This window comes from Pleurodeles waltl, chromosome 6 (assembly GCF_031143425.1).
Source record: "Pleurodeles waltl isolate 20211129_DDA chromosome 6, aPleWal1.hap1.20221129, whole genome shotgun sequence".
Taxonomy (NCBI): Eukaryota; Metazoa; Chordata; class Amphibia; order Caudata; family Salamandridae; genus Pleurodeles; species Pleurodeles waltl.
In genome coordinates, this window is record NC_090445.1 from 1,103,323,091 (window position 1) to 1,103,351,043 (window position 27,953).

The following is a 27,953-nucleotide window of genomic DNA, read 5'->3' on the forward strand; positions in this document are numbered from 1 at the left end:
TGGGTGTCGGCCATATTCATAAACTCATCTCCGACACCTGGATCGCCCGTAAGATAACCCTTCCTGTGTAATCAATAAACTTGCGACATATTATACCCACAAACATTGTCCTGGCATTTTATTATGTTGCATGTATAAGATTGTGATCAAACACCAGGAGTATGCAACCAAAGGGCTGGGGGTAGCAGCGCTATGGACTAATTTGGGGCTCATTCGTGCTGACTGGTTATTGCCATACTGCTTCACGTTATTGGATATGCCTGTTTTTACTTCCTGATCCCTAGAGTTCATGGAATCAGTAGTTTTGTTATTGTTCTCTTTCTTGGCTGCTATTTAGTGAAGTGCAGAAAGTCAAGCATAATCATCGCCTCCGGTCTGACATAGAATTGATAATCGTCCCGACACTAATAGAACCAATGCTCATGTCTTTCTTAGATGGGTTTAATTTAGAGGCACAAAATAATCTATCAGAAGTTAGTTTCTCGAATCCTTATGATCTAAGATTAATTTGAAAAGCCAGCACATGAACTAATGAATTAACTAGTGTAAAAAGAGTAAAAGTTGAGTTCTTATAGAGCAGGCCACTTTAACGACAAACGGGGGACGTTTCAATTTCCCACGTGAGCGGTCTCACAGATGCATGCACATACAGTCACTACATATAATCCACTCATTCAGCTTGAACGCAAACATACAGATAATCATAAAGTCAGATATTACCATACTCTGAGACCTGCTCACACATGCTTAGACAACCATAGGCCATGTATACTCAGAGGTCTTGAAATACAGAAGAGCGCTTAAACACCCAACCACCCACAGGTCACACAGATCAACAGGTAAAATGACATAAATAAATCTTGACAAACATGCGTATTGATTAACGTGGGTGTGTTCAAAAACAAATTGGCAACCCCCGCAATCATTGTGGAAATCTATGCAACTTATTGAAGTGTTTACTTTCATCATATCGGCATGAAAAATCCGACCTTTGTAACAATTTAAAGTCACAGCCATTGTCATTAAACATTACAAAATGGTTCTGCATAAAATAGTATCTCGTAAAAAACAACTTTCTTCTTTGCGGTGTCATTGTACATAGAAAGTTTCATGAATGGCAAACTAACACAGAGAAATAGTAAGAGTAAATCAGACTATGGGAATTTGGAAATAAATAATGCAAGTGGGAAGTCAATGTGAGACTCAAGATACCAATTATTACAACCAATGATTCAAAAGCATCTGGCATTCTATTTCCTTCACCATCCAACCCAGCAAGCATCAAGAAGGTGCACAAACAAAGGCACTGCGACATTTCAGAAATATTTACGTATTTTTTAATAAATAGCAAAATGTTGAATACATAGTATCTTTAATGAGTGCTATGGTTAACATCCTTCTATGGTGAGAACAAGGAAGGAGGGAATGCAGAGCCAAAAGAGCTATCAGCTATTCAGTCCTCTACCAGCAGAATAGGATGGCATTTTGGACATTTTCTCTTTACATCTGGTCCTTTGGTTGGTGTGTCTACATACATCACAGTGGCCATCGACATTATCATCAGCTTTTAGCTCCAAACAAGTTCTCAAGACAGTACAAATATATGGAGGGAAATGCCACAGATAAAAGTCTAATGTTAGGTGAAAATAAAGCGTTTTCCAGTAGCTTCATAGCATGCACCTAAATAGAAGATATTTTTTCTCTGAATTTGCATTTATTTAGTTTCTGAAACTGCCCCAAGTGAACTGGACCTCCTAAACTCCCTACCAAAAAGGCTTAAGGGACTCAGTCAACCTTCAGAAAAAAATCAATCAGCAGTAATTGTTTCAACATCCTAGCTTTAGAAGAACTATGGAAGCCAAAAACATACTTTTCAGCAAGCTATAGCCTAATCCTTGGCAGTCAAAATAGGCACAGCTAAATAAGCTAAAGCAAATGATCACTCAGTAGGCACATTTTTGAAGTTCCTCTCCTTTCAAAGTTTAGGAACATTCTAATAACAATATTTCCGCACACCAATGATACTCACTTTTAGAGGTGAAGTGAAAGTATAAAAATGAGCCAACAGTATGTTTCCATTCAATTTGTCTTCTGTCCACTATTGGAGTTTACATCAAATCTCCATCAAGCCAACCAATGTAATATGACCTTACTGGAAAGGCTTCAAGATTATCTAATTCAGTCTATTCTAGATTCTACTCTGCATTTTTACAGTTTGAATAACAAGCAGAAAGTATTTAAATCGATTTCCAAGGAAACTACATTCATCTTTAATGTTCTCAAATGGACTTACAATTCTTCAGTTCTCAAATAGTAAAGTGCTCACGGTCATAAGGCTAGGTAGAACAAAAGGGTGTTAGAGGTCTAATTATCTCTGTTTCTCTATTCTTATTTCGGTGGTAAACAGTAGAGACTGTTAAAAAGTGCTGTATTCCACTAACCAAGAATTCCAAGAAGCTGCAATTAAGTCTTTTACAGCTCCTATACATAATTCCTGATCAATACCTTCCCAAATTAGTGTCTGTTCATCCAAACAAATTTGCCCCATTCAAAATTGCAGCAAATGAGCTAGAAGAATTCAATAAGTGCTAAGTATCTAACAAAACATTTTAAAATGTCACAGTGGTCAGAACAAAATGATGGATCAAGGTCTTTCTAAAACATGTCCACCATTTTGAAAAACAGAAGTGTCAGCAGCTTGCCCGGATACCATTCCAGGCACTACCAGGGATTTCTGCTCACAATTTAACAAAAACGTTGTTTTAAAAATGTGCTCAAGATCTTTCTGTATAAGTTAATGGTCTGCAAGTTTTGTGCCATGATGTATATGAAGAGTGCTAGGGGAATTCTGTTGCTCAGAAACGGAACTTCCTTTATCTTCAGGCCTGCTGACATTGTTTGCCATAGCATCACGATATTCACCCCTTTTATCACAGACGATGCATCCCTGCAAAAGAGAAGAGGACAACATCATGCAGGAGAATACATGCAATACTGAAACTTGACAAAAAAGTGAATACACAGGTTGTGGTCCATGGAACAAAATCCAATACATGCTCCATAATGCTAGAATTCACCACCTTTAAATAAGATACCTAAATATCATGGTATAAACACCCAACATGGTATATCTCTTACGTTGGCATTAATAACTGGGCTCCCCCTTGCTTGAGCTAAATTGAAAACTGCCTCGTTGCTTGAAAGCAAGCAAGTACAGAGCGAGGCTCCAGGTATGTTCCTCTGCTGTACTGAAAACATATCTGTCCCCTGTTAAAACCACAGTTTTAGCTTGTTGCTGACCTGTGAGCATGGAGAACCTATCTTCAACACAAATATACTTCATTTGTCTCACAAATGCAACACGAGTTCCTTCTGCCATAGAAATGCACCTGCCATCAGCAAGGGCGGAGAGCATAGTGCATTGCTAGAGAACACCAAATCTGAACCAACTGCAAGAGGCCAGGAGCTAGTGATACAAAGGTTCCCAAAATTCTTCCATTAGACGAGAGGGTAATATTTCCAACCTTACAACAGAGGGTAAAATTTCCAACCCGTGAAAGTAAAATTTTAATAACTGAAAGTGAAAAACCAGCATAAAATAGAAAGTATATCAGATAAGGAAAATGAAATTAAAGGGGAGATCAAAGACAAACAATTAACATAATACTGAAAATTTGCATAAAATGCCCAATCTCAGTATGGTGCAGGTTAACATTTGAGTCAGATGCCACACAGAAAGTACCCATTGAAGAGATCTTTATATAATCCACCTATCACGTGTCCCAACCCTTGCAAGATAGCCCAGTGGGGTAATAAATGGCTGTAGAGCCCCTCAGCTCACATGTTCTAATCTCAATAAAACAGCTCTAGAATGATTCAGGAGTGCCCTATGTGTTTTTCCTCCGCTGACCTTGACGGTCAAGCAAGCACACTGGAGAATCTCTCTTTAAGTGCACATTTTCCTGGACACCAAGATGTACACCATTCTGAGTGGGAGTGGTTACTGCCCTATCACCCAAAGTTATGCACTGACTGTGTGGAATTGTTTTTGAGTTAATAGTTTTGTGAACTGATAATGACGAATAATATGCTAATTTTACACATGGACCTGCATAAACAAACTAGATTATTATAGTGGCCATTGAAACTAATTTCATATGGTATATAAAAGTGAAGGTATCAATAGTTAGGCCACCTGTCGGAATAAATCTCCATAGTGAACAAGATGGATATAATTTCTCGCACTGCTTTTATTATATTGAATTTGATTAACATGTCCATGTTTCCAATTACTTGTAACGTTTGGTAAGGTCCTTCCACTGCCTTTCGTTGTGATAATTAGTTTATTCATTTTCTGAAAGTCCTATTGTTTAAAGGTTTCATAATTGTTCGATCATCTCCAGATTACATTAACATAAAAGGTACTGAATTGCTGTTTTAGGAATGGTACAATGCTTCTGTTTTAAGGTAATTACATGTATTATTCTTGTGTTCTGATTTGCTGAGGAAATTATCGATTTGCTCACATTATGATTCTGCAGTTTTTCAAAATTTCTAAGCAAAACATGTGGATAAGATGCCCTTGAATATAGGGTTAGCGAGAGAATTTCCAGAGCTATCCTATGCTGGTTTTCCTATGACTTTGCTGCCCATTGCATTGAGACAGGTAATATTTTCAGATTTGTACATACTCTGCATTACATGTATTATTATGTGTTGAAATTTTGTAATAAAATCCTTTAACTTTTCATTGATGTGGAACTCAATAGTTCAGTGGACCCCATTATTTAATGAACTACTTTACTCTGCTAAGTGATCTCTGGGGAGGTTTCTTATCACTGGGACTGGGAGTGAAATTAAGGATTAACACTGCCTCCAATCCAGTAACCAGTGGGAGAATTGATTGAGGTAAATGTTGAGGGGTTTATGAAAATTAAGCGAGAAAGCTTTTGCAATCGTTTTTCTTATTCATGGAGAAGTCGGGCTGAGATTGGTCACTAGCCATAAAGCCACTCTGAGATTTGTGACAAACCACAAAGCTGAACTGTTATTGGTTGGTTTCTGACAGAGCTGCACAGTGACAGATTGACTTCAACAAAGCTGCGCTGAGACTGATAGTGTGCTCATTTGTTTTGTGTGTTTTTTTAGATTGATTTAGGTAAAAATAATGTGTGCTAGGCAGAAAAAGCATACGGTTTCTGTTGTGACTCCTACTGACAGTTGGAAATTACCTGCTAACAGAACATCTACATATGAAATGATAACAGACATTGGATTCTATATGTGCACCTGGATTTCTGATTCTGATAAAGACTTAGGGGATCATTAAGACCCCGGAGGTCAGTGGTAATGTGATGGTAGTACCGCCAACAGGCTGGCTGTACATATCACCACATTATGACATTGCCAATCCGACCGCCATGGCGGTAGCAGCCGCTGGGCTGGAGATAATAATCTCCAGCCCGACGGCCGCTATTGTACCGCCTTAGGCATTTTATCCCTGCCTACCGCCATGGTTTTCGTAGGCCATATCAGTGACAGGGAATTCTTTCCCTGTCACTGATAGGAGGAATAACACTCCCCACTCACACAGGCATACACGCATTCATACAGGCATGCATCCATTCACTCATGCACACATCCGCACCACATTCACACTGACACGCAGACACGCAGATACATATCCATAGTTACACGCATTCTCACACATGCATACACACACACACACACAAACAACACTACACATACATTCTCATACACGCACACACTCACACACTCATGCACACAACCCCACACACACACAAAACCCCCCTTCCCTGTCGGAAACCCGACTTACCTGAATCCAGGGGGTCTTCGGCAGGGAACGGGGCGGGGCGCTGCTACTGCCAGCACTGCCCACCAGCAGAACACCGCCAGGCTGTATTATTTCTCATAATACGGCTGGTGGGAGTCTACTTGCGTGGCACTGCTGGTGGTAGCAGCGCCACCTTAACACCGTCCGCCAGCATGACCACAACCGGATTTCCACCCTTCCTGTGGCGGAAATCCGGCTGAGGTCATATTATGGCAGACGGATGTTAGCCGTGGCAATGCACTTTTGGCGGCAGTAGTCGGCTTTTACCGCCAATGACATAATGAGGGCCTTAGTTTCCTTTAGAAGGTACCTTTAATATTAGAAAGCTTGGTTGCTAGAGCCAAATAATGACGCAAAGAAAGCCGTTGCCTAGATCTACCCAGTTTGAGGGATTAAATAAATAGGAATTATGCCTAGAGAGAAGGAAAGAAAACAATGACAAAGCAACTGAAGAGTCCATTTGTAACGAGTTAGAGAACAAGTAGTTTTGACAAGATGGAATGTTGGAGGGAAGATGCAGTATAGGGTGTGGAAGGATTTCCTGAAATAGTTGAAGAAACTGAACACCAGAGTGAAAAGAACTAAGAACAAGTTACCTATGTTCAGAAATTCCTTATCTGGTAGAAACTCTATCTAGCTACAGATTTATTACCTTAGAATATTCCCCGGGTGCAGACTGCATTCTGCCATATCCAGGGATGCACAGCCTCCTGGCACAGGGTCCACCACCCCACTCCACACTGCTAGTTGCAGTACCACATGGCTGAATGGTTGTCCATTAACATCTGAACCAGCTTTCCTTTCATGGAAGACAGGAAAGCTTTCAATGGCAAGCAAATCATTCTTAGCTCTGAAAAACTGATGTGGAACAGAGTCTCCACCGGAGACTACAGGCCTCAGATCTCCACCTATCCCAGGTGACTGCCCGAGCACAGAAGCAATGCATCAGTCACCACTGTCAGCTCTGAGCAGGGAAGAGAGAGGGATCTGCCACTGACCAAATCACAGTCCTGTAACCATCATTGCAGATCTTTTGCAGACTCCCTAGAAATCTGGACCAGGTGAGAGAGATTCCCTTGATGCTGTCCTAACAGGGAATTCAAATCCGACTGCAGAGCCTGTATATGCCATTGAACGTACTTCACCAGTAGGATGCAGGAGCCCATCAGACCTAGTAGTCTTATTGTCAGTCCTACCAAGATCCAGGACAAAGATTGAAATATCAGGACCAAAGCCCAAATGTCCTGGACTCTCCACTCCAGTGGGTAAGTGGGAATTGCACCATGCCCAGAATGGCTCAGGTGAAAGGGAGCATCCGAGAAGGAGTAAGGCATGACCTCTGCATATTCATAGTGAACCCCAGACAATTCAGGAGATCTGCCAGAGTCTGAAGGTGGTTGATGACTGCCTGGGTGAGCCTGCCTTCAGGAGCCAGTCGTTGAGGGACTCCTGACCTCCACAGGTGTGCTGCAGCCACCGCTTTCACCTTTGTGTACACCATTGAAGGGCACTGGAGAGATCAACTAACTGGAAAGTTCCTGCCCCACCCTGAACCTTGGGGCAATGCTGATGGGCCTGCAGGAAGGGGATATGATAATATGCGACCTGGCCGTTCAAAACTACTATCCAGTCTGGGGTCCAAAGCAGAGAGGACATGAGCAAGTGTTAACGACTTTTCACTAGACAATCTGGAAAACCCACTTGTCCAAACTGATGGATTGCCGTTAGGGCAGGTGGTATCTGATCCTCCCTCCAACATGGGTTTTGAAGCTGCATCTACTTGAGTAGCTAAAGAAAGAGTGTGGCTAATGGGGCATGGTGAGTCCCAATTACTGAGTGCTCTCCGTGAAACACTCAAGTGCTTAATTGGCTTTGTTGCCAAACAGGCAACAGCCATTGTAGGGCATTTCAATAAGGGATGCCTGGACATCCCCTGAGAAGTCTGTCAACAGAGTACCATCGATAAAGCAATGGGCCTTCCCAAAAAGGCATCTGTGTCCAGTCTGCATCATTTTGTGAACTTTGCTGTGTCCTTGTTATCAGTAATAGCTTGGGGCACGAGGGCTCAGTCCTCCTCTGCGACCATGGCAGCATTTGCTCGACTAAGTGTCACACCTTGTGCCTGGATTCATGGCCGGAGTTGGTCCGGATCCAGGATGGATCCAGAAATCCGACTGGCGCCTAGTGCTGCAGAAAGCCTGCCAGGGCACCTCCCAAACTGGTTAGGCCAATGATGTGCCACAGGGGTCAGGTCATACCCTGTATGACCTCATAAAACTCTGAGTTGGGTGGGCTCAAACTCAGGCCCGCAGGTGGAATGCCCAAATGGGGTCTAGACTTGTAGCATGTTTTTTTTTCGAGGCACAGCATGGTGAACTCAAAGAGCGCTTTGACTACTTGTTTTTCTTGTGCTTGTGGAAAAACCCACACGTTTTTTAGAGGACATCCATAAGCACAATAGGAGCAAAAAAAGTCAACAACATGTCAATGAAGTGGTCAACAAATGACCAATGTAGAACTTCCGGATATCCACTTTTGGCACAGAAATAAACAAACTGTAATCAGCTTTCTGGAGTGATCCCTTATAAAGGCACCTTGCACATCTCTTATGGCATGAATGATGTTTATGCCACCAACACAGAGCCGTTCTACACCACCTACCAGCACATAGGGGTACTGCTCAAGATTTTGTGGCTCCAGTCAGATGTCTGGGAAATATTCTAAGGAACCTGTGGATAGAAGACTAGACCAGATATCATGATTCATATGAGGAAGATAATTTTTTACATGACCTTTTGAATGCCAGACTTTCTCTGTATACCGACTGTCTCAACTTTGTCTTGTGCCCTATGTGTGGTGGGTTTTCCTCACTGGGCTCATATCACCCTTTCCTTATAGAGACTCCCTGACCCTACCTTTCTCTATGGCTTTCCCCCTCCCAGGAAGCCTGAAGCATTGACTCTCCTGTTTGTTGCTATGCAAGTTGCATCTAGTTTACACCTGTAGATATCACATGTCTACTTGAGATAGTCATGTTTCCACTGTGAACCACTGAATTGTACCAACTCGCACTTGGGGTTCTGCTGTACTTACAACTGTGGTCAATTACTGTTTGCACCGGTTAGGCCTCATTTCCGTTGTTTTGTAACACACGATTTCCCCCAGGTTCACTGGAATATTCCATGAATCCATGTGGGACATGTGCCCTTATGGAACACTCTTGACTCCCTGAATAAATCCCCCCTATGAACAACCATCAGTGCTTGACCTCAGTCCTGTTCCTGGAATGAGCATGCATCATTCCTTCACTCACCTTCAAGTGTTCCTCTCCTGGCCAAGTCTCATTCCTGCGCTCATATCCTGAGTTGCCCAAAGTTTCCAGCATTCTAGTTTCCAAGCCTTTCTGATGATACAGTGATTCTGTCATCTGCAACATTTCCAGTGTCTTCCTTCATGAGTTCCACGTTTTATTGAGCTTCTCGCTTCGAGTTTCCTGCTGCCTTCAGATTCCAGTTCAAGTACTGTCAAGACTATGGCCCTCATTACAACCTTGGCGGTCAGACGAGGCCGACCGCCAAGGCTGAACTGCCAGTTGGCCGGCCGCATTTGGACATCCCCCCCGGCCCAGCGGGGAAGTCGGCCGTAACATTGCAGCCGGCTCCTAGTGGCGGTGCGGCGGGTGCAGCAGCACCCGATGCGCTTTTCACTGTCTGCCAGGCAGACAGTGAAAATCGCGACGGGGCTGTGCCTGGGGGCCCCTGCACTGCCCATGCCAAGTGCATGGGCAGTGCAGGGGCCCCTAGGGGCCCGTGACTTCCCTTACCGCCAGCCTTTCCATGGCGGTGTCTACCGCCATGGACAGGCTGGCGGGAAGGGGAGTCAAAATCCCCAGGGCTGCGCTGCAAGCAGCGCTGCCCTGGTGGATTCTGACGGCCAGGACAACCATGGCGGTAAACCGCTGGTTCCGGTGGCTTGACCGCGGCGCTACCGCTGCAGTCAAAATATGGCGATTTGTACCACCAGCCTGTTGGCGGTACGATCGCCACTTCAAACCTGGCGGTCGTTGACCGCCAGGGTTGTAATGAGGCCCTAAGTACTTTACTCTCAGGTTAGTGCACACTAATCCTCGGACTAGCAATAATTCATGATGTGTTCCTTGAAGGCACGAGTATGTTTGGATTATGAACACTGTTGGAGTACTGAATCTTCTTCTTGTGGCCCAGCGATCTGGAACCTTTCATTGTAGTGCTCTGAACTCTTAATACACAAACTGAAAGTTTATCATTGTGTTTTGTGATACGTTGTTTCTAGTACCTTGGGACAAGTTCCAAAGAATGAAGTTGTATTTTTGTAGAATCTGAATCCTGTATGTTCCGAAGTTCCATAAGATCACCAGTTGAACTGATTTCTGCTCTCTTACATACAATGTATAGGGTGATGCCTGTAAGTGTACCATATGTGCAAACTATTGTAAGACATTCTAAGTAAGGGAATCTATGGGTAACATTACCTTTTGTCATTCTTAGTGTATCCCATCTGCATTGAGGATACTGAGGTCCAGGGAGTCCCGACCCTTGTAGGCAGTGCATGAGGCGGTCGATTAACTTCTGCAGTGAAGTGGGTTCATTTTTTATTTGTTTTATCCCATCCCCGTTCCCTCTAGGGGCAGTCAGTGTAACAAGTCAGTCATTACTTGTTACACTGGGGTGCCCCAGCTGGGATTACAGGTTCAGCATCGTCCCCGTGGGTGGACACCAAGTGAGTGTGAGACAGCGACAAGGCACAGGAACCAGTGCTGGTCCTGGTGGAGTACCAGATATGGGTGCGGCAGGGGATAGTACAGCAGTACAGATACAGAGCTCACCTACAACTATGGCTGTTGCCACCATACTGAGGGCCACACCCGAAATTGCAATGACAGCATTGCCAAGTATTATCACAGATACTTCAGTTGTTTCTCAAATTCAAATCGATCCAACAGTTACTACAGTCATGGTTGAAGAAACTCAGAAAGAAAGAAAGAATTGTTAGCGTTGGCCTTTTTAAAAACTGAATTAACTGCTATATTACAAGGAACAATTTAATTTCAATAAACTATTGTCATACAATGTTGAGGACATGAGGTACTTGATCAAAGAACCTGCTAGATGCGCAATTGAAGCACATGACAAGTTAGAATTAGTAGATGAATGTAAAGTTGACATTACATTGTAAAATGAAAAGTATGATAAAGTATTATAAATAGTATTTGACTTGCGATAAAATAAAAGAAATAGGTTTGGTGTCTTTAAGAGCCCACCCAAACATTTAACTGAGAAGACAAGAGTATGGAGTGATTTGAAGAAACACCGGGAGGGCTCGAAGAGGGGACAACAAATAAAAAGAATGTTAAGGAATCAGCAAATAAAGCAAAGGGATCAGCTAGTGATTCAAAAGTGGTATCAGGAAGTGTTTTGGAAATTCCTTTGAGAGAAATATATTGAGGAAATGTACTGCATGTGCCTTTGACGAGAGCTGATTGTTACATTTTTACTACCATTTTCTAAACCTGCGAGAAAAGTCTAAAAGGTGGTACAAGGAAGTTCTTAGGTCGACAACCATTTCACAGATGTTGTGGACTGACTTAAATTCCCTAAATGATATTGTAATTACTAATAACTTGTGTTCTGAATGTAAAGTTGCTGTTGCTTGGCCAACTGAAGAACCAGCTTAGGTTGTGCCTAATAATTCTCTTTCTGGGGAGGATGCTAATAAATATAAACAGGCAATGGAATATTTGAAAAAGAAAGTGCCAGATAAGAATATTAACTGGACAAAGATTTTGAGAGTTTCACAGGAGCCGAAAATGTCAGTGCATGCTTAATATAAGAGGTTTATACAGATTTAGAAGAGGCACAGGGGAGTTGATGATCCAGAGAAAGAAGGTGGTGGAAAGGGAATGGTGAATCACTCTCAAATGAAAACAAATGTTGAAATGTTGAAGAGGAACATTGATTGACACTTTTGTGGTAAAAATGGGTATTGGAACTGGAAATGAGAGAAAATCCAGATAGGATCCAGACTGAGGGGGTCATTATGAACTTGGCGGTTGAGACCGCCATGCTGGTGGCAGTGGAAATTTCCACCACCGGCATGGCGGTCTCGACCGCCACATAATGAACACAGTGAGGACCGCCACAGGCAGCCCTCCACCACCGCCAGGCTACCGCCGCCAGGCAGCCTGACGATGACGGAATTCTTCATCCGACAGGGCAGCGCTGCCCTCCGGATAAAGAACCCGTGTCCCGCCAGCCATTCCCTGGTGGTTTCACCAGCCAGGAAAAGGCTGGCGGAAGGGGTGCACTTGGCATGGGCAGTGCAGGGGCCCGTGCACAGCCCTGTCACGCAGGTCACTGCCCGATTTATGGGCAGTGATTTTCGCAGCGGGTGCTACGGCACCCCCCCACAGTGTGGCATTGACGACGGCTCCATGTGGAGCCGTCTGCAATGTCCAAGCCCAGCATTCTGCTGGGCCGGCTGGTGGAAACACTATTGCTGCCAGCCGGCCCAGCGGACTGTTGTTGTTTGGGCCAGCGGGTTCCTCAACAGGCTGGAGGTCTGTGTTCAGACCACTCAGCATGAACACAGTGGGGTTTCCCGCCATGTTCATAATGAGGGCCTAAGTTTGTTCCTCAGATGCAGATAAATAAACTGTCAATGGTCCCAACCGAATCAACTTCTGTGCAGAGCATGTATGTCCAGAAACCGTTTTGCATGATGATGTTTGTAGTCACAGTAATGCAGCAAAACAGCAAAAATAAAATGCCATATTGCCCAGGGTACCAACAGAATCCATTGATTCTGAGTGACGATTCTTCTCAGTTTTCTTCCAGGAGTAATTCACAATGACAATGCCTGAGCGGGGAGGAGTATTACTTACTTAGAGCAGTCACAGGTACACCAGAGTGGCCCATAAATTGATGGTGAACTCAATAGCCACCCTCTTTCATATTTAATTGATACGGATGCTACCCATTCTACAGCTTGTTCTGGGAAGTTCCAAACCTACTCCTCTTGAGAAGTTGTGGGAATCAGTAAAATTGTTAATCAAGTTGCAGCAGATGCTTCAGGTAAAACAGAACAATTGAGAATAAACATCAGTTCATTTTGTGTGGTTGACATCTTGTGAACTTGTTGGGCAGGCACTTGCTTTTTCGAAATGAATTGTGTGATATACTGCACACGGAATGGTGGTGCAATTGAAATGCGAGATGAACAAAATCATGAATGATTTGAGGATTCAGTTGTTTCAATCTGCATTTAAGACATATTGTTAAAGAAGATATGTGGGATTTCTCTGTTAAAGAGAGAGGATTATTGAAAACAGTGCAGAGCCAGTTAAAATGAAAATAAGACCTGATGCGGTTTTCCCCATAATTAAGCAATGTAAACTTTCAAGAGAAGCAGAGGAAGGAACGAAACCATTATTGAAATAATGATTGAGTAGGGAATCCTTCTGTACCTACTTGGCAGCTCTGAAATTCTCTTGTAATGGAATAATGAAACCCAGTGGAAAATGGCTCATCATGCTGGACCTAAGAAAAAAGTAATAAAACGTTCATCCCATGTCGTCCGGCAATTCCACATCCAACTATGATTTTCTTCCAAATGTTTGCAGGTGCTGAATGGTATACAACCATTAATTTATGCCAAGTGTTCTGTTCGATTTGTCTCTGTGAGGACAGCCAGTTCCTATTTGTGGTTCAATTTTAAAATAAAGCTGTCGTGTAGAATGACACAAAGGTATAATGAAAGTCCTTCAATCAGAAGTCAACTTCTAAAGAAAGATCTAGAAACCTTGAGGTGGGACTCAGTTGTAGTAAAGTATATTGATGATTTATTGGCCGCATCAAAGACAAAAGAGGACTGTAAACTTGCTACTATTGCTTTGATGAATTATTTACCTGATAGTGGTCAGAAGGTTTCCCCAACAAAGATGCAGTACTGTAAAAAGGAAGTAATTTATTTTGGTTACCATACAGGATTCCAAACTTCCTTAATTATTATCAAGCCTTTAATAAGGTTAATACACAGTAACATTAAAGAGCCAGAACCATCCGGCACAGAACGTTCAGAGGCTTCCAAATATTGAGAGGGAGTATATACAATGAAGCCACCTTTGGAATGGCTGATTATAATTTTACTTTCTTTTTCTACTGCAATTAGGAAGTAGAGTGCACACTGTCAGTTCTTACACAGATACAGCGGGATGATGAGGTCAGTAGCCTATCTCTCAGCTGTATTGGATCCAGTAGTTGTAAGTCTTTCTGTTTGTCTGAAATTGGTTTCAGCTGTCTGTGCTGCCACTGAACAAAATGAAGTAATAGTGATAGGGCATACTTTAATTGTCCCACACTCAGTGGAGAACCTTTTCACACATACAAGGACAATGAACATGACAAGCAGCCATCTGACAAGATATGAGAAAGTCATCCTTACATCAGAAAATATTTCAATTCAGAGATGCAATATCCTCAAACCGGTGACACTGGTTTCTGTGCCAGACAAAAGTTGAGAAAACAGGGACACTGATGAAAACGAGGATGAGAATAACGAGAATGTACTTCTTTGTGATGCATGTACCAAACCAAGGTCAGACATTAAAGAAACCCCTGCTGCTTCGACCTTATTTGTTGCTAGCTCTAGTCTGAGAAATCAATATAGAGCAAAGAAAGCTGCCTATGCAGTGTGTTCCATTTCTGAAATTCCTGAAGTATTATATCTGCCAAATGTAACTTAGCACAAGTTTCAGAGTTGGTTGCATTGACAAGAAGTTGCTGCTTGTCAGAAAATGTAAATGCCACAATCTATACAGACAGCCAGTATGATTTTGATGTGGTGCATGACTTGAGTCAACTGCGGTCACAGAGAGGCTTTATGACATATTCTAGAGAACCCATGAAGAACAGACTCTTTATACATGATCTTTTGAAGGAAATGCAGCAACCAAAAGAGACTGTTGTAGTCAAGGGTACTGCCCATAAGGCTGAGAAAGATTTCAGTACTTGCAAATGAAACAGTGGTTCAAGATACTGAACATGATTAATCAAGAATACATAATATACAGCATGCTGAAATGTGAATTGTTTTGTATTGAGTTCAATTCAGGCTTCGTTGAGTGAGCTGAGAGATCTTCAAGATGACGTTACAGAAAATGAGAAAAGGAGATGGAAAAAACTGGGTTACAAGAAAAATCATCAGGATTTGTATGTTACTCCTGAAAAAATATATAAATCCAGATGCAATATTATAACCTAAGGCAAGGTACTTCTATAATCAGTCTCACTCAGGGCAAGATTCAATGAGTAGCACTTTCAAACATTTTTGGGAAAACATGTATTTTAGAAATGTTGCAGAACGTTTATGCTCCAAGTGCCTGGTATGTCAGCTCAATAATCAAGGAAATAAAACATTGATAGCAATGAATCACATTGGCATATCATGGTTATTGTCTGCTTGTTTTCCAAATGGGTCAAAGCCTATCCCTCTCATAGGCTGGATTGACTTACAGTTGCTTAACTATTGCTAAGTGAGTGATCAAGGCTAACAATTTAAAACTAAGAATTTGCTAATTATTTGTACTGCCTTTCAAATCAACTAGAAGTTCAGTTGTATTTATCATCCTTAATCTTCTAGAGTGATTGAACGGAACTCTCAACAATAAATTGGCCAAAGTCTGTGCTTCTACTGATTTGAAATGGCCAGACACTCTTCCACTTGTTTTGATGAGCATCAGATGTATTACAAACAAGAAGACTGGTATGTTACCTCATGCGGTGATAATAGGCAAAGCATTAGGATTGGTTTACATTCCTTCAGCTGCATTTGTCTCAATAACTGATGTCATCATACAAGATTACTGCAAAGGTCTGGCTGATACGGTGAAATCTGTTTCTCAACAGGTGAACGTGGCTACAGAAGCAACAAAGGAGGTACTGTGCCAAGGATTGAACCCTGGAGACTGGGTACTAGTCCTAAAATAAGTGAGGAAGAATTGCTATGGGATATTTACGACAAACAATAGGGTGAAGTCTGCTATAATCTTGTAGTGGATCCACACTGGTCACATAAAAAGGGTGAAGGCAGCAAGAGAAGAAGTGGTTACAACAACCATTGACTCACAGAGTCAAGCTCAGGTTCACAGCGTGGATCCAGACGGAGGTGACAAATGTTCAACTGGTGAAGACAATAAAATCATAACATTCCAGATCAGTGAAGGTGAAATTTCTAGTGAAGAAACTTGTACCTCTACCAATGGTGTTGCTGTCCAGTTTCTAAGTGGGCATCAGTGTAAGGAGCTGTAATGACAAATTCAAAGGCATGAGTGGCAGCAGGAAGAAGTTTTCTCTGATCCAAACCATGAAAACCTGCCATTGAAAAAGTAAGTCACTAGAACCCCGAGAGGAAGAAAACAGTTCACAATGAATTGTACAACTGAAATTAATTAGAGATTAAGTTCATCAGTAAGAGAAAAACAAGTGAAAAAGAGTGAAAAGAAGAAAACGATAGAAATAAGCAGTTGAAAAGAACCTGCAAAAGAAACCACTGTAAACCAGAGAGGCAAGAAAGATTAAGCCAATAGTTGAACATTCAGAATTAAACCGGTTTCAGAAAATACTGAAAGTGAATCATGTAATGCTGAAAGATCAGTTAGAAAGAGAACACCAAATAGAAAGTATGCATGACTACAATGGGTATATCTAGATATAGGCCCTCATTCTGACCTTGGCGGTCTTTTCGCAAGACCGCCGAGTTACCGCCGCGGTGAAGACCGCCGACCGCGGCGGTATGCCGCTGTGCGCATTCTGACCGCTGGGAGCGTTCCGCCGGAAAACCGCCAGCAGCCACACTGGCGGTCGGCGGGAAAGTGGAGACTGGTCAACCTCCACCGCCACGCCAGCAGAACACCGCCCACAGAATTACGACCCACATTTCTGTGTGGCGGTCTTCTGTTGGCGGTCTTCTGTTGGCGGTCACCTCCCCATGGCTCCCGTCGCCTCCCGGAGGACCAACGCACAAGGTAAGTTGACAGTCCGTGAGGGGAGGGGGTGGGGGGGTGTTGTGTGATGTGGGCGTGCATGGGGGTGTGCGTGTGAGTGTGTAGAGGGGGTGTGTGAGTGCGTGTATGCGGGCGGGGGGTGCTGCTGTGTCTATGGGTAATGTGTGCTGTTCGGCAGGTGCGCATGTCTGCATGTATGTGTGCGGGTATGTGTCCCCGTTGTGTATGTGTGTGTAGGGGGTGTGTATATGTGCATGTTGGGGGTGTGTGCATGTCGGGGTGCATGTATGTGCATGTCGGGGTGGGGGTGGGGAGGGGGTTCGTACCACCTCTGGGGGGTGGCAGGGGGGTGGAGGGTGTGGGGGGAGGACTCGGGTGGGTAGTGGGGGGTGGGGGAGACCCCTATCAGTGCCAGGGAAGGAATTCCCTGGCCCCGATAGTGCCTACCGCCATGGTTCGCACGGCGGTTCCCGCCCGCAAGAAACCGCGGCGGTAGGCAGGGTCATAATACCCTTGGCGGTCTTGGGACGACCGCCGGGCCGGAGTGCGCAAACTACAGCCCGGCGGTCATGACCGCCGTGGCGGTCGGAGTGGAGAAGTGGCGGTCGGTCGCGGCGGGGACCGCCGCGGTCAGAATGCCATTTTTAATACCGCCGGTCTGTTCGCGGTCCGACCGCCGTCTCTCCGCCGACCGCCAGGGTCAGAATGAGGGCCATAGTGTCAGAGGAAGAAGAATCAGAATCAGTCCAATAAATGTTGCCAGTACAAGTTTGAAAGGGAGCTTGAAAAGTGAATCAGAAGTAGAACCACCTTGAAAAACGTTTTAAAGAATGCAAAGATTGAATTTTTCAAGTGAATCAAAGAAAAGAAAATTGTTCAGCGCATGAATTGTAAGACTTTTAGAAAAAAAGATTTAGAAATCTTTGTTTCAATTTTTTTGAAAGAAATAAGCAGGAAAGAACAAGTCTATTATTGTTTTAAAGAAAATTGTTATTATTATTTTTTATTTTGAGCCTCCTGATCAAATTAGTGTCTTAGTAGAAGATGGTGTACAGCAAATTATGTACAAGTGTTTAATTGTTTTATTAATAACATTAACAGTTTTAGTTAGCTTGCTGTTGGGCGTACTATCTCCAGTGGGAAGCTTCTCCACAAAAGATGAATTAACCACTGTATATAATGAGGTAAAACATAATACATTTAACACAGGGAAAGTCTACTTAGTGGATTTTAAAATAACGTTTATACTAAAATTATACATGAGTATTCAGACATAATGAAGAGAAGGATCTGGTTTATCTGCACCTCCCATCCTTCTGCAAGGGAGGGTGTTATATATTCACAGCTTCCAATTTTATATGGACTATCATGAACAGTTTGTTAGTATATCTAATAACAATTGATTGTTTGTCTTACTTGTGGAGTTTCAACTTGTCGTTGAAGGATCTGCCTAAATCAGAGCATGTGGATTCTAATAACTCGGTCAAGTATGGATCATTTCTGAAAATAACTGCACATATTAAATAGAAAACTATTTAATGGGAGTATGTGTGTAGTTTGAGTGAAGACGAGCATTAATTTTTTTAAGGTCTACAATAAAAGAGAGAGACCGGGGAGATTATAAAGCTATAAGAGAAACAAATTAAAGAAGAAGAATTCAAACTGTTGCATCTTCACTCTAGTTTGAGAATGTAGCATAAAAGAACAGATGAAATGTGTATGGTATTTTGATGCATCTGCTAAAGATGACAAGGTTGAATATGTGGAACAGAGCGAGTGCAAAACAAATTATGTTTTATGTAGTGATTATTTGGTTGGTAGAGAGTCCACTCTGAGAGGACTAATTTGTATGTCTGGTAAGACTGCCTATTTTCGTTTGCCTTGTAACTGGATTAGATCTTCTTATCTTGCTTTGGTGTTTCCTACAGTTTATCACATGAATGAAATGGATGATGTAGTTGGTTTAGGGAGAGCAAAGCAGGTGTTTGGACAGGTAGTCATAGATATATTAGGTGCTATTATTCCTCCTTTAGGTGTGGCAATGAACAAAGTGAAAATTAGACATTTATCTACATTGGTGGATACAATCAAAAACTACGTACACATGTCAATACTAGTGCAAATCAAGTTTTCCCATCCCCGGTCTTTGAATTCCTCACCCGTAACATTGGGCATCACCTGAAATGATACAATCTGTCAGTGCAATTTATACATTAAAAAGGTTTCAGGAACACAGCTCCTGCAATTAGTGTTGGCCAAGTGGGTTCATATACTGCTCTGCTTTCTATTAATGATTTGCACTAGTATTGACATGCATACCCAGTTTTCGAATCTTTGGTACATTCATGTTTTAATTAAGTGAGCACATTGGGAAACACGTTCAGGCAATGAAGGCCAGAAAAGGGTTTCATGACTGGCATATTATGGAATTTGTTAATTGCATTATTTTCAACAGAGAGATTCTTGCTTTTATTTTACAAAAATAACGCACTGAATGTTGGATAATGTGACTATCTTGAATTTTGCTGTGCCTAAATGAAAGTACACATTAGCCTAATATGGCGAGGAAGGATTCAGTTTGTTGTATGTGAATGTCAGCACAGTCCATTTTTTCTGTTTACTGCTGCACCTTCACCTTCAATCACTGTCTGTTAGACTTTTCTTCCTTGGAGTTGTCTCCCTTAACTTTTTGCCTCTGTTTCCCAGGTTGTTGATGTGTGCTGGACTCTGTTTTTGCTGTTTTCGTTACTCTGGGCACTTTACCACTGCTAACCATCCCTGATTGGCATATTTGATTTACTGGTAAGTCCCTAGCACTAGAGGTGCCCAGGGCCTGTAAATCAAATTCTACTAGTGGGCCTGCAGCACTGGTTGAGCCACTCACATTCGTAGCTCTGTAATCATGTCTCAGACCTGCCACTGCAGTGTCTGTGTATGCAGTTTTAAACTGTAAATTCGACTTGGCAAGTGTACCCACTTGCCAGGCCAAACCTTCCCTTTTCTTACATGTAAGGCACCCCTAAGGTAGGCCTTAGGTAGCCCTAAGGGCAGTGTGAAATGTATGGTTAAGGTAGGACATATAGTGATGTGTTTTATACGTCCTGACAGTGAAATACTGATCAATTTGTTTTTCACTGGAGCAAGGCCTCTCCCTCTCATAGGTTAACATGGGGGCTACCTTTAAATATGATTAAAGTGTAGATTCTCTTTGGGAGCAGATAGACATGTGGAGTTTGGGATCTCTGAGCTCACAATTTAAAAATACATATTTTAGTAAAGTTGATTTTAAGATTGTGTGTTTGAAAATGTCATTTTCAGAAAGTGAGCATTTTCTTGCTTAAACCATTTCTGTGACTCTGCCTGTTTGTGGATTCCCTGTCTGGGTCAGTTTGACAGTTGCGCTGGTTGCACCTCTCACTAGACAGTGACACAAAGGGAGCTGGGGTGTAGTCTGCATTTCCTGATGAGCCATCTGTGCTATGAGGAAGGGGAGGAGTGGTCATTTATACCTGAAAGAGCTGTGTCTGCCCTCACACAATGCAGTCTCCGACCTCCTGGTGTGTGTCTGGGGCCTGGCCTGGGCAAGGCAGGATTTCACAAACAAGAGAGACTTTGCTTTGAAGTAAGCCTACTTCAAAGGGCAAAATGGGTATAAGAAGGGCACCCAAAACCACAGACTTTAGAACACTTCTGGAAACCAAGAGGAACCTCTGCCTGGAGAAGAGCTGAAGAGCTGAGGAAGAAGAGCTGGAGCTATCCTGCAGTTGCTGCTTCTGCCTGTGCTAGAGGACAAAGACTGGACTTTCTGTTGCCTACCTTCTTGTGAAGAACTCTTTAAGGGCTTGGTTTAAAGCTTGCCTCCGTGTTGTTTGGAGTCTCAGGGACAGCAAAGACTTCTCTCTGACAGCACCTGGAGCCTCTGCTGAGACTGCTACTCTGCCAAGTAGTGCCCATCCAATTCCTGGGACCCTGAAAGGAGAAGCTGGCAGGCCAAGCGTGAGAAATCCACGCACTGACTGCAATTCGGGGAAAAGATCGACGTGACTCTGATCTGCAGCTGAAAAATCGATGCGTCGCCAGCTTCGTGGCTGAAAATCTACACTTGCCTCCACACGACCGGAAGATCGATCCCCAAAGCTGGAGAAATGACGCACAGCATCGCTGGCGGAGGCTGGAGAGATCGCAACCCGGGCTGCGTGGTTTTCGGATCATCGTGAAGCAGGAAATCTGACGCAGAACATCGCTGGGCATGCAAAAGCGACGCAAGACCTGCCTGGGGCCGAGAGTGTGGTTCCAATCGACGCATCGCCCTCCTGCGGAGAGAAGAAATGACGCACGCCAACTCAACGGAAGGAGAATCTACACAAGGTCTTGCTCGTGAGTGATATCGACGCATCGCAAACCCTTTTTGGCGCACACACGCCAGTGAGGGGTTATTTTTGACGGACCCAGGTACATTTTCACACTAACAGAGTTAGCGTTGTGTTTAAAATTACATGAAGAATCTTTTTGCATTCTTATTGATAACCTGACTTGGGTATTGTTGAATTTTGTCGTTTTGGTCTTGTTTTGTTTGGATAAATATTTTCTATTTTTCTAAACCTGTGTTGTGTCATTTTGTAGTGTTTTCATTAAGTTACTGTGTGTGTTGGTACAAATACTTTACACCTAACACTCTGAAGTTAAGCCTTCTGCTCTTGCCAAGCTGCCAAGGGGATAAGCAGGGGTTAGCTGAGGGTGATGCTCTTTTATCCTGACTAGAATGAGAGTCCTTGCTTGGACAGGGGCTAATCTGACTGCCAACCAAAGACCCCATTTCTAACACTGTTTGTATGTGTCTTCTGGTAACTTGATGCATGAGCAAGTGGAGTGTTCTCAAAAACGTATGCGTTATGTTTGAGGCTGCTGCATAAATAAGTAACCTGCATTGTCTTCGCATAAGGCTTGCCCTGGTGTGATCTTTTTGGATGCTGCTTGCTTGAAAAGTGGTGTCAGGATTTCCATGACCATGCATAGTGTGAGCTACCCTTCTAAGTGGCCTAGGAACACAGTGTAAAGCTTGCTGTCAAAGTTTATATATATATATATATATATATATATATATATATATATATATATATATATATATATATATATATATATATAAATATACACACACATACGTATATTCATCCTATTTATACTTACTTGCATGGCAGAGTTAAAAAATGTGTGGTAAAGACTTGCCTGGTAACGCATGCGTTGTAATGTCATACAACTAATTCGATGTAGTAAAATATGAGTCCTCATAATCACAGTGGAATGGTTCATTAAGATTTGTATCACTTTTAACTTTACATAACAATGCATGATTATTGAAGCTGACATTGTTTTTCTTTTGATAACCAACTTTATTAATTTGTGAGCACAACAACATGTCACTTGCAGGAGAAGGCGCTTCTTAGCATCACAATATAATACCAATTTACAAGCCCACATACTAGAATTCATAATAATGAAGTTCCTAACCATTTGGCCCAGACCTTATTGTATTTTTTCAGGCAGCTCCTCGCCTTATAAATGCGGCACTTCATTTGGGCACACCAGTTCATCAACCATCTCCATTTGTGCAGCTGACATTGTCTTGTGTGCATATACCACAAATAAAGTAATAAAGCAAAATGGTAGTAGAGTGTTTCTAAGTCAATATAATGCAGGTGTTTAAGAGTTCGGGTGCCCTGAACCATGCATGTGATCCATGTGAAGGGCCATAAAACAAAACTACAGGTGTTCTGGAAGTTTCTACGCAACACGATCAAGATGATCATGGGACTAAGCATGAAATCATCCTGCAGTGTTTTACCTGGAGGCTCTGTAACTTCTGTAGCGGTGAGTGTCACACTTAGAAATCCCTATAAGAAAGAGGCACACAAAAATGGAATTGGAGGAGCTTATGCAGATTTGATGTCCTTCAGGGGTCATTCCACAGATGTGAACCAAGACTCCTTTTAGTATTCCTTTTTAGTACTTTTGTATAGCTCCTTCTTTAAGCTTGGAACAGATATAGATAGTAAAAACAAGCTGGAGCTCCCTCTTGGTACCTTTGTATAGCTCCTTCTTTAAGCTTGCAAAAGATATGGAAAGTAAGCAGAAGCTGGAGCTAATTAAAAAAAGCACATATATCTAATCTAAATAAGTGTAGAAATGAAAAATGACTACAAGGACTCAAGATATATGTAACTATTTCATAATGTCAGTTTATTGGATCATTATCAAAAGTGCTTGTCCGGTGGGTTGTGGAGGGGGGGTTCTATGCAAATGTTATAAATTACATCTATATGTCATTATGAATCACTTCATAAATCTATCTTAAACAGACTGGCCTGTAAATCGAGAAGATCCTCTTAGGTGGAGATTGGTTCTGCAGATTAAATTTATTTTAGGAGTTAGATTTATGGGCTGATTAAGAGTTTGGCGGTCCCAAAGCAAGATCCCCAAACTCACAGGGAGGATGCCACTGACACGGTGGTGGAGCCCCCCACCCTATTACAAGACTGCTGCCGGTGTGACCTCGTTGACCGGCGCAAACTTGTAATGGAGCATTCTTGCCACAGTGCTATGAGATAGCACTCGACTACCTTAGAGATGCTATCTCGTACCACAAGGGGACCAACCAGCACCCTCAAAATACAAAGCAGACAGTGAGCATTCTGATGGTGCTGGGCAGGGGGACCATCAGCACTTGTTCTTCACCTGCCTTTTCATGGTGGGGAAACTGCCATGAAAAGGCTGGCGGAAAACAAGGTGGTAATCAGCAGGGCGGCGCTGAGTTCAGAGCCGCCCTGGCTGATTACAACCAGGACCGCCGTCATCCCATCAGGATCTTGGATCCTGGCAAAGACGGCGGTCTGTTGGTGGATCCATCCGCCAAACCTGTAAAGTGCTGGCCAGACCTCCACAGCCTAGGCTGTCCTGCCGCCACGACCAAGTCTGGCAGTCTTGTGACCAACAGACTCGTAATCAGGTCATTAGTCTTGGAGCTCAGATTGCTTTAGGAGGAGATCAAAGGTAATGTCCACTGACAGAACCACAGCACAGTTTGCTGCAAGTGTGCTAATACTGGAGCCACTCCAAACTGAATTATGCCAAATGCCAAACCACCAAATACTGCAATCAAATCAATACCACAACTCTTCCTTTCTTCTCCTGTATGCTTCTTTCCAGTGGATCAGGTTGCAGGTGATGTCTGAAGATGGGTTTAAATCTGAAGAAGTTGATTGGGAGGCTGCAGTGAAGAAACTTTACAGAAATTATTTGGGTTTGTGCAGGGCAACACCTAAACCAAAGCTTTGGTGTTTGAGCCATTGTTTCTAATGTTTCTGATTTCTAGTAATGAAGTCCCTATAAGAAGAAACAGGTCATGGGAAGTTTTAAGCATAGTTCCACAGCACTAGATCAGCTACACAGATGCTTGCAGATGAAACGTCTTTGCAGAGATGAAACTGTCTAGAGAAGGGAAATGCACTAATGGAGGTCTAAATAGTATGCAAGGTCCCAAGTTCTCTACAGCAGTCCCTCTCTGTCAATTATTTTGAGAGGTCTGACATACTTATGCAGCAAAACAATTACAAGAGTGTATGCAATGAAATAGCACTATACTTAGTTGGGCTTGATAAATTGCTCTCATTTACTATCATGGTCCTTATACAGGTTTCTGGTTTTAGTATTTCCTTTGAGACAAAATGGCACATGAAAGTCCTGCTCAAAGTGGCAACATACTCCATGTCAACTTTTACATCTGGGGGGGGAATAAGACAGAATTTATAAAGCACCACGTCAAGGATGTGAGTTCTGTTGATGGCTCATTGCTGGTTTTGTTGAGGTGGCAAATGTTTATTTTCCTTCATAACTCGATATGCTTTGGGCATCAAATCTAATAAGCAATGGTTCTTAGAGATCTATGTAAATGCATGTTAGGAAAATAGATCCATGACTCAAAAAATTAGGCAGACGCATACCAATGTTCCTATGCGCTGGCCACAGATCTATATGGAAGTGGGGGAGAGAGGCACTCCTGCCATGATAAAAAGCTCTTAACATAGCAAGTGGGCCTCAACAGCAAATGTTTAAAGAACGCAAATATAACTTTGGGAGTACATGAGAAAATCCCTAAAGCTAATTGGTGGTATTTCAAGTCAGTAACATATATAATGGGACTCTCACACCTTTTCCTGCAATCATCATTTATGGAAAACCTATGAAGCTTCTTTTATTGTAATTTCAAATATTAAGCCTCATTTTCTTCCCAAGAAACATGCTCCTCCAAAGCATTTTTGGCAATGCTGATCTAATGGTGATCATTCCTGTCAGCAGGTAAAGGGACAGCTAACACCTATCTCTCAATAATTAGGCTTTAAGTGACATGAACTAGACACCATCGTTTCTTAGGGATGTTGAATACAATTTTCTCTATGAAGCGGATCTTTTCTCTGCATAAAAGGCTCATATAACTAAGTTTTTAGTATGAATGACAGCAAAGAGAGAAGCCCTCCAAGTGAAAGATATCTTCTCACTTTAATTCACAAAAAGTGTAAGCGCCATAAATAATATTCTAAGGTTTGTAAGCTCATAGTTTAGTTTCCAACTGTTATAGCCCCAAATTAATCTATCTCTACGGAGACAAACCTTTGTCACTGATCTAGATAATTGCACTCATAACAACGAATGTGTTCTCCACAGCGCAAACACCTTTGAATAGACAGGCCTGTGGACAATGGCAAAGACAAACTGCTAACATCTTCAATGTGCTTCTCCTACCACAGACTGGTAGCAAAGACTATGGTCTTGGGGCAGAATTTACAAAACCATTGCTGATTAATAATGATGTTTGCGTTTGTTCCACTTCTGGGTTTGGGGAGCATAAAATATCTTAGACATTAAATGGCTCAATAAGTGTCATTGTTTTAACAAATGACTATTAAAAAAATCCATTACAACAGACTTTAGTTATTTTAGAATGTGTCCTTCAAATAGACAACTACATCTGGTAATACAATCCTGTACAATATCTTCATCTTGTAACAGCCATTGTGTGTTTCGCACAGCACTTCTGAGTATCATGGCTTAGGAAGAGGTGAGTAATTGTCAAATGATTCGCGATGAGGCTAAAATAGGTAATCCAATTAGAAGATTGACAAAAACAGGAAAATATGATGAAAGGAATAGTTATTGTAATACAGTAGGTATTAAAAGATTTGTAAATAAACTGCTTGAAAATACCCCATACAGGAATATGAAGAATTCTCTAAAGTCTCCTGACAGGGTAAACAGTGATCAAAATTCAAAGTAAAGTTGAACTCAAGAGTGGGGTTCAAAAGGTTCTGTCAAGTAGAAGGGTATTACTCTAAAATTACAAATGTGGTTCAGACCCAATGCTGAAGAGCTAAGAGGTTGAGAGGAAAGGTTAACCCACAAAATAAATTGTAGCCAATAATTAACTAATTAACTAACCAAAACTAGGGAAGAGATAATTTGGTAAATGATAAATCAGAGAACAGTAAGATTAGGTTTAGGAAGACAAAGGGATGAGTTACTTACCTTTGGTAATGCCTTATCTGGTAGAGAAAATATCTAGTTGCAGATTCCACACCTTAGAATTTCCCCCCTCCAGGTGTCAGTCTGGATCCAGAGATTTTTCTTGAGAAGTACCCCTGTGCATTGTTAGGTGGCATTGATCGACTCTGCATCTGTCGCCGGTGTCGTGTACACTAGATATGACATCACAGGCCCTATACAGGTATCACCCCGTGCACTGATGTCAGTTTCTTTTCACAACTTTCCACGCCAGAAGCACAGAGCCATGAACAACACTGATAACTGGTGAGTCAAAACTAAGTCCCTGAAAAGGGAAGTTCCTGTCCCTAGAAATTAGCTCACAGAGCTGGGAGGATAGATGAGTTGGTAAAGAATCTGCAACTAGATATTGTCTCTAACAGGTAATGCGTTACCGAAGGTAACTACCTTGTACATCTGATAGAGACATCTAGTTGCAGATTCCTTACCAAAGAAACACCATCCCGGAGAGGTCTGCAAATTACAGTATGATCATACCAGAAAGTCCAGCAGGACCGAATGGGCAATGTGCCTGTTCCTACTGACCTGACTGTCCAGGCAGTAGTGTGTGGCACACATGTGTAGGGATTCCCATATTGCCGCCTGATAGATGTCTAGGACTGGACCTTTGGGTGCTCATGCAGTGGTTAGAGCTTTAGCTCCGATGGAGTGAGCATGCAAGCTCTCAGGGGGTTGCTTCTTAGCCAATACATAGCACATTTTAAGACCCATCAGGAGATGGTTCTCTTCTGTTTGACCAACCTTTCTTTGCACCCACACAGCCAACAAAGAGTTGATCTTCCACCCGGAGCTCTTTGGTACAATCAAGGTAGAACACCAATGCTCTTTTTGGGACCAGGTGGTGGAGACTCTCCTCTTCCTTAGAAGGATTTGCGTGTGTGTAAAAAGTAGGCAAGGTGATGGATTGGCCTACATGGAAGGGTGTGACCACCTTTGGCAGAAAGGAGAACACAGTGTGAAGCACCACTTTGTCAAGATAGATGGAAATGTAGGGGGGCTTAGATGACAATGTCTGCAGCTCATTCACCCTGTGGGCAGATGTAATGACCGTGAGGAAGGTGGTTTTCAAAGTGAGAAGCCTGAGAGGACAATTGTGGAGAGGCTCGACAGGAGCACACATCAGATATGTTAGAACCAAATTCAAGCCGCATTGGGACATAATTAATTTGGACGGAGGAAACATCTGGGTACCAGAATGAAGAGATAATAACAACCACTACTTACTTCTAGCACAGGGACCCTCTCTAAGGATTCTTTGGCCAAAAGAGCCATAACCTCCTCGCGGAGAAGTGCCAAGTGAACCTCTATCATCTGATCATAGGAGAGTGGCAAGAAGGGAGGGGTACTCTTGAAGGGGAGGGTGTAGCCCCTTTAAACTACAGGGAGTGCAGAATTATTAGGCAAGTTGTATTTTTGAGGATTAATTTTATTATTGAACAACAACAATGT

General features: G+C 42.5%; 1 protein-coding gene across 2 annotated transcripts in view; it reads right to left on the minus strand.

Annotated features, from left to right (window-relative positions):
• Positions 1-1,321: 1,321 nt before the first annotated feature.
• PER3 (period circadian regulator 3) overlaps positions 1,322-27,953 on the minus strand; it is a 476,770-nt gene continuing 450,138 nt past the window's right edge. For both annotated transcript variants that reach the window (XM_069240206.1, XM_069240207.1), the window contains exon 23: positions 1,322-2,947. In XM_069240206.1, the coding sequence (XP_069096307.1) occupies positions 2,795-2,947 (153 nt within the window). In that variant the 3' untranslated portion in view covers positions 1,322-2,794. The remainder of the gene's footprint in view (positions 2,948-27,953) is intronic.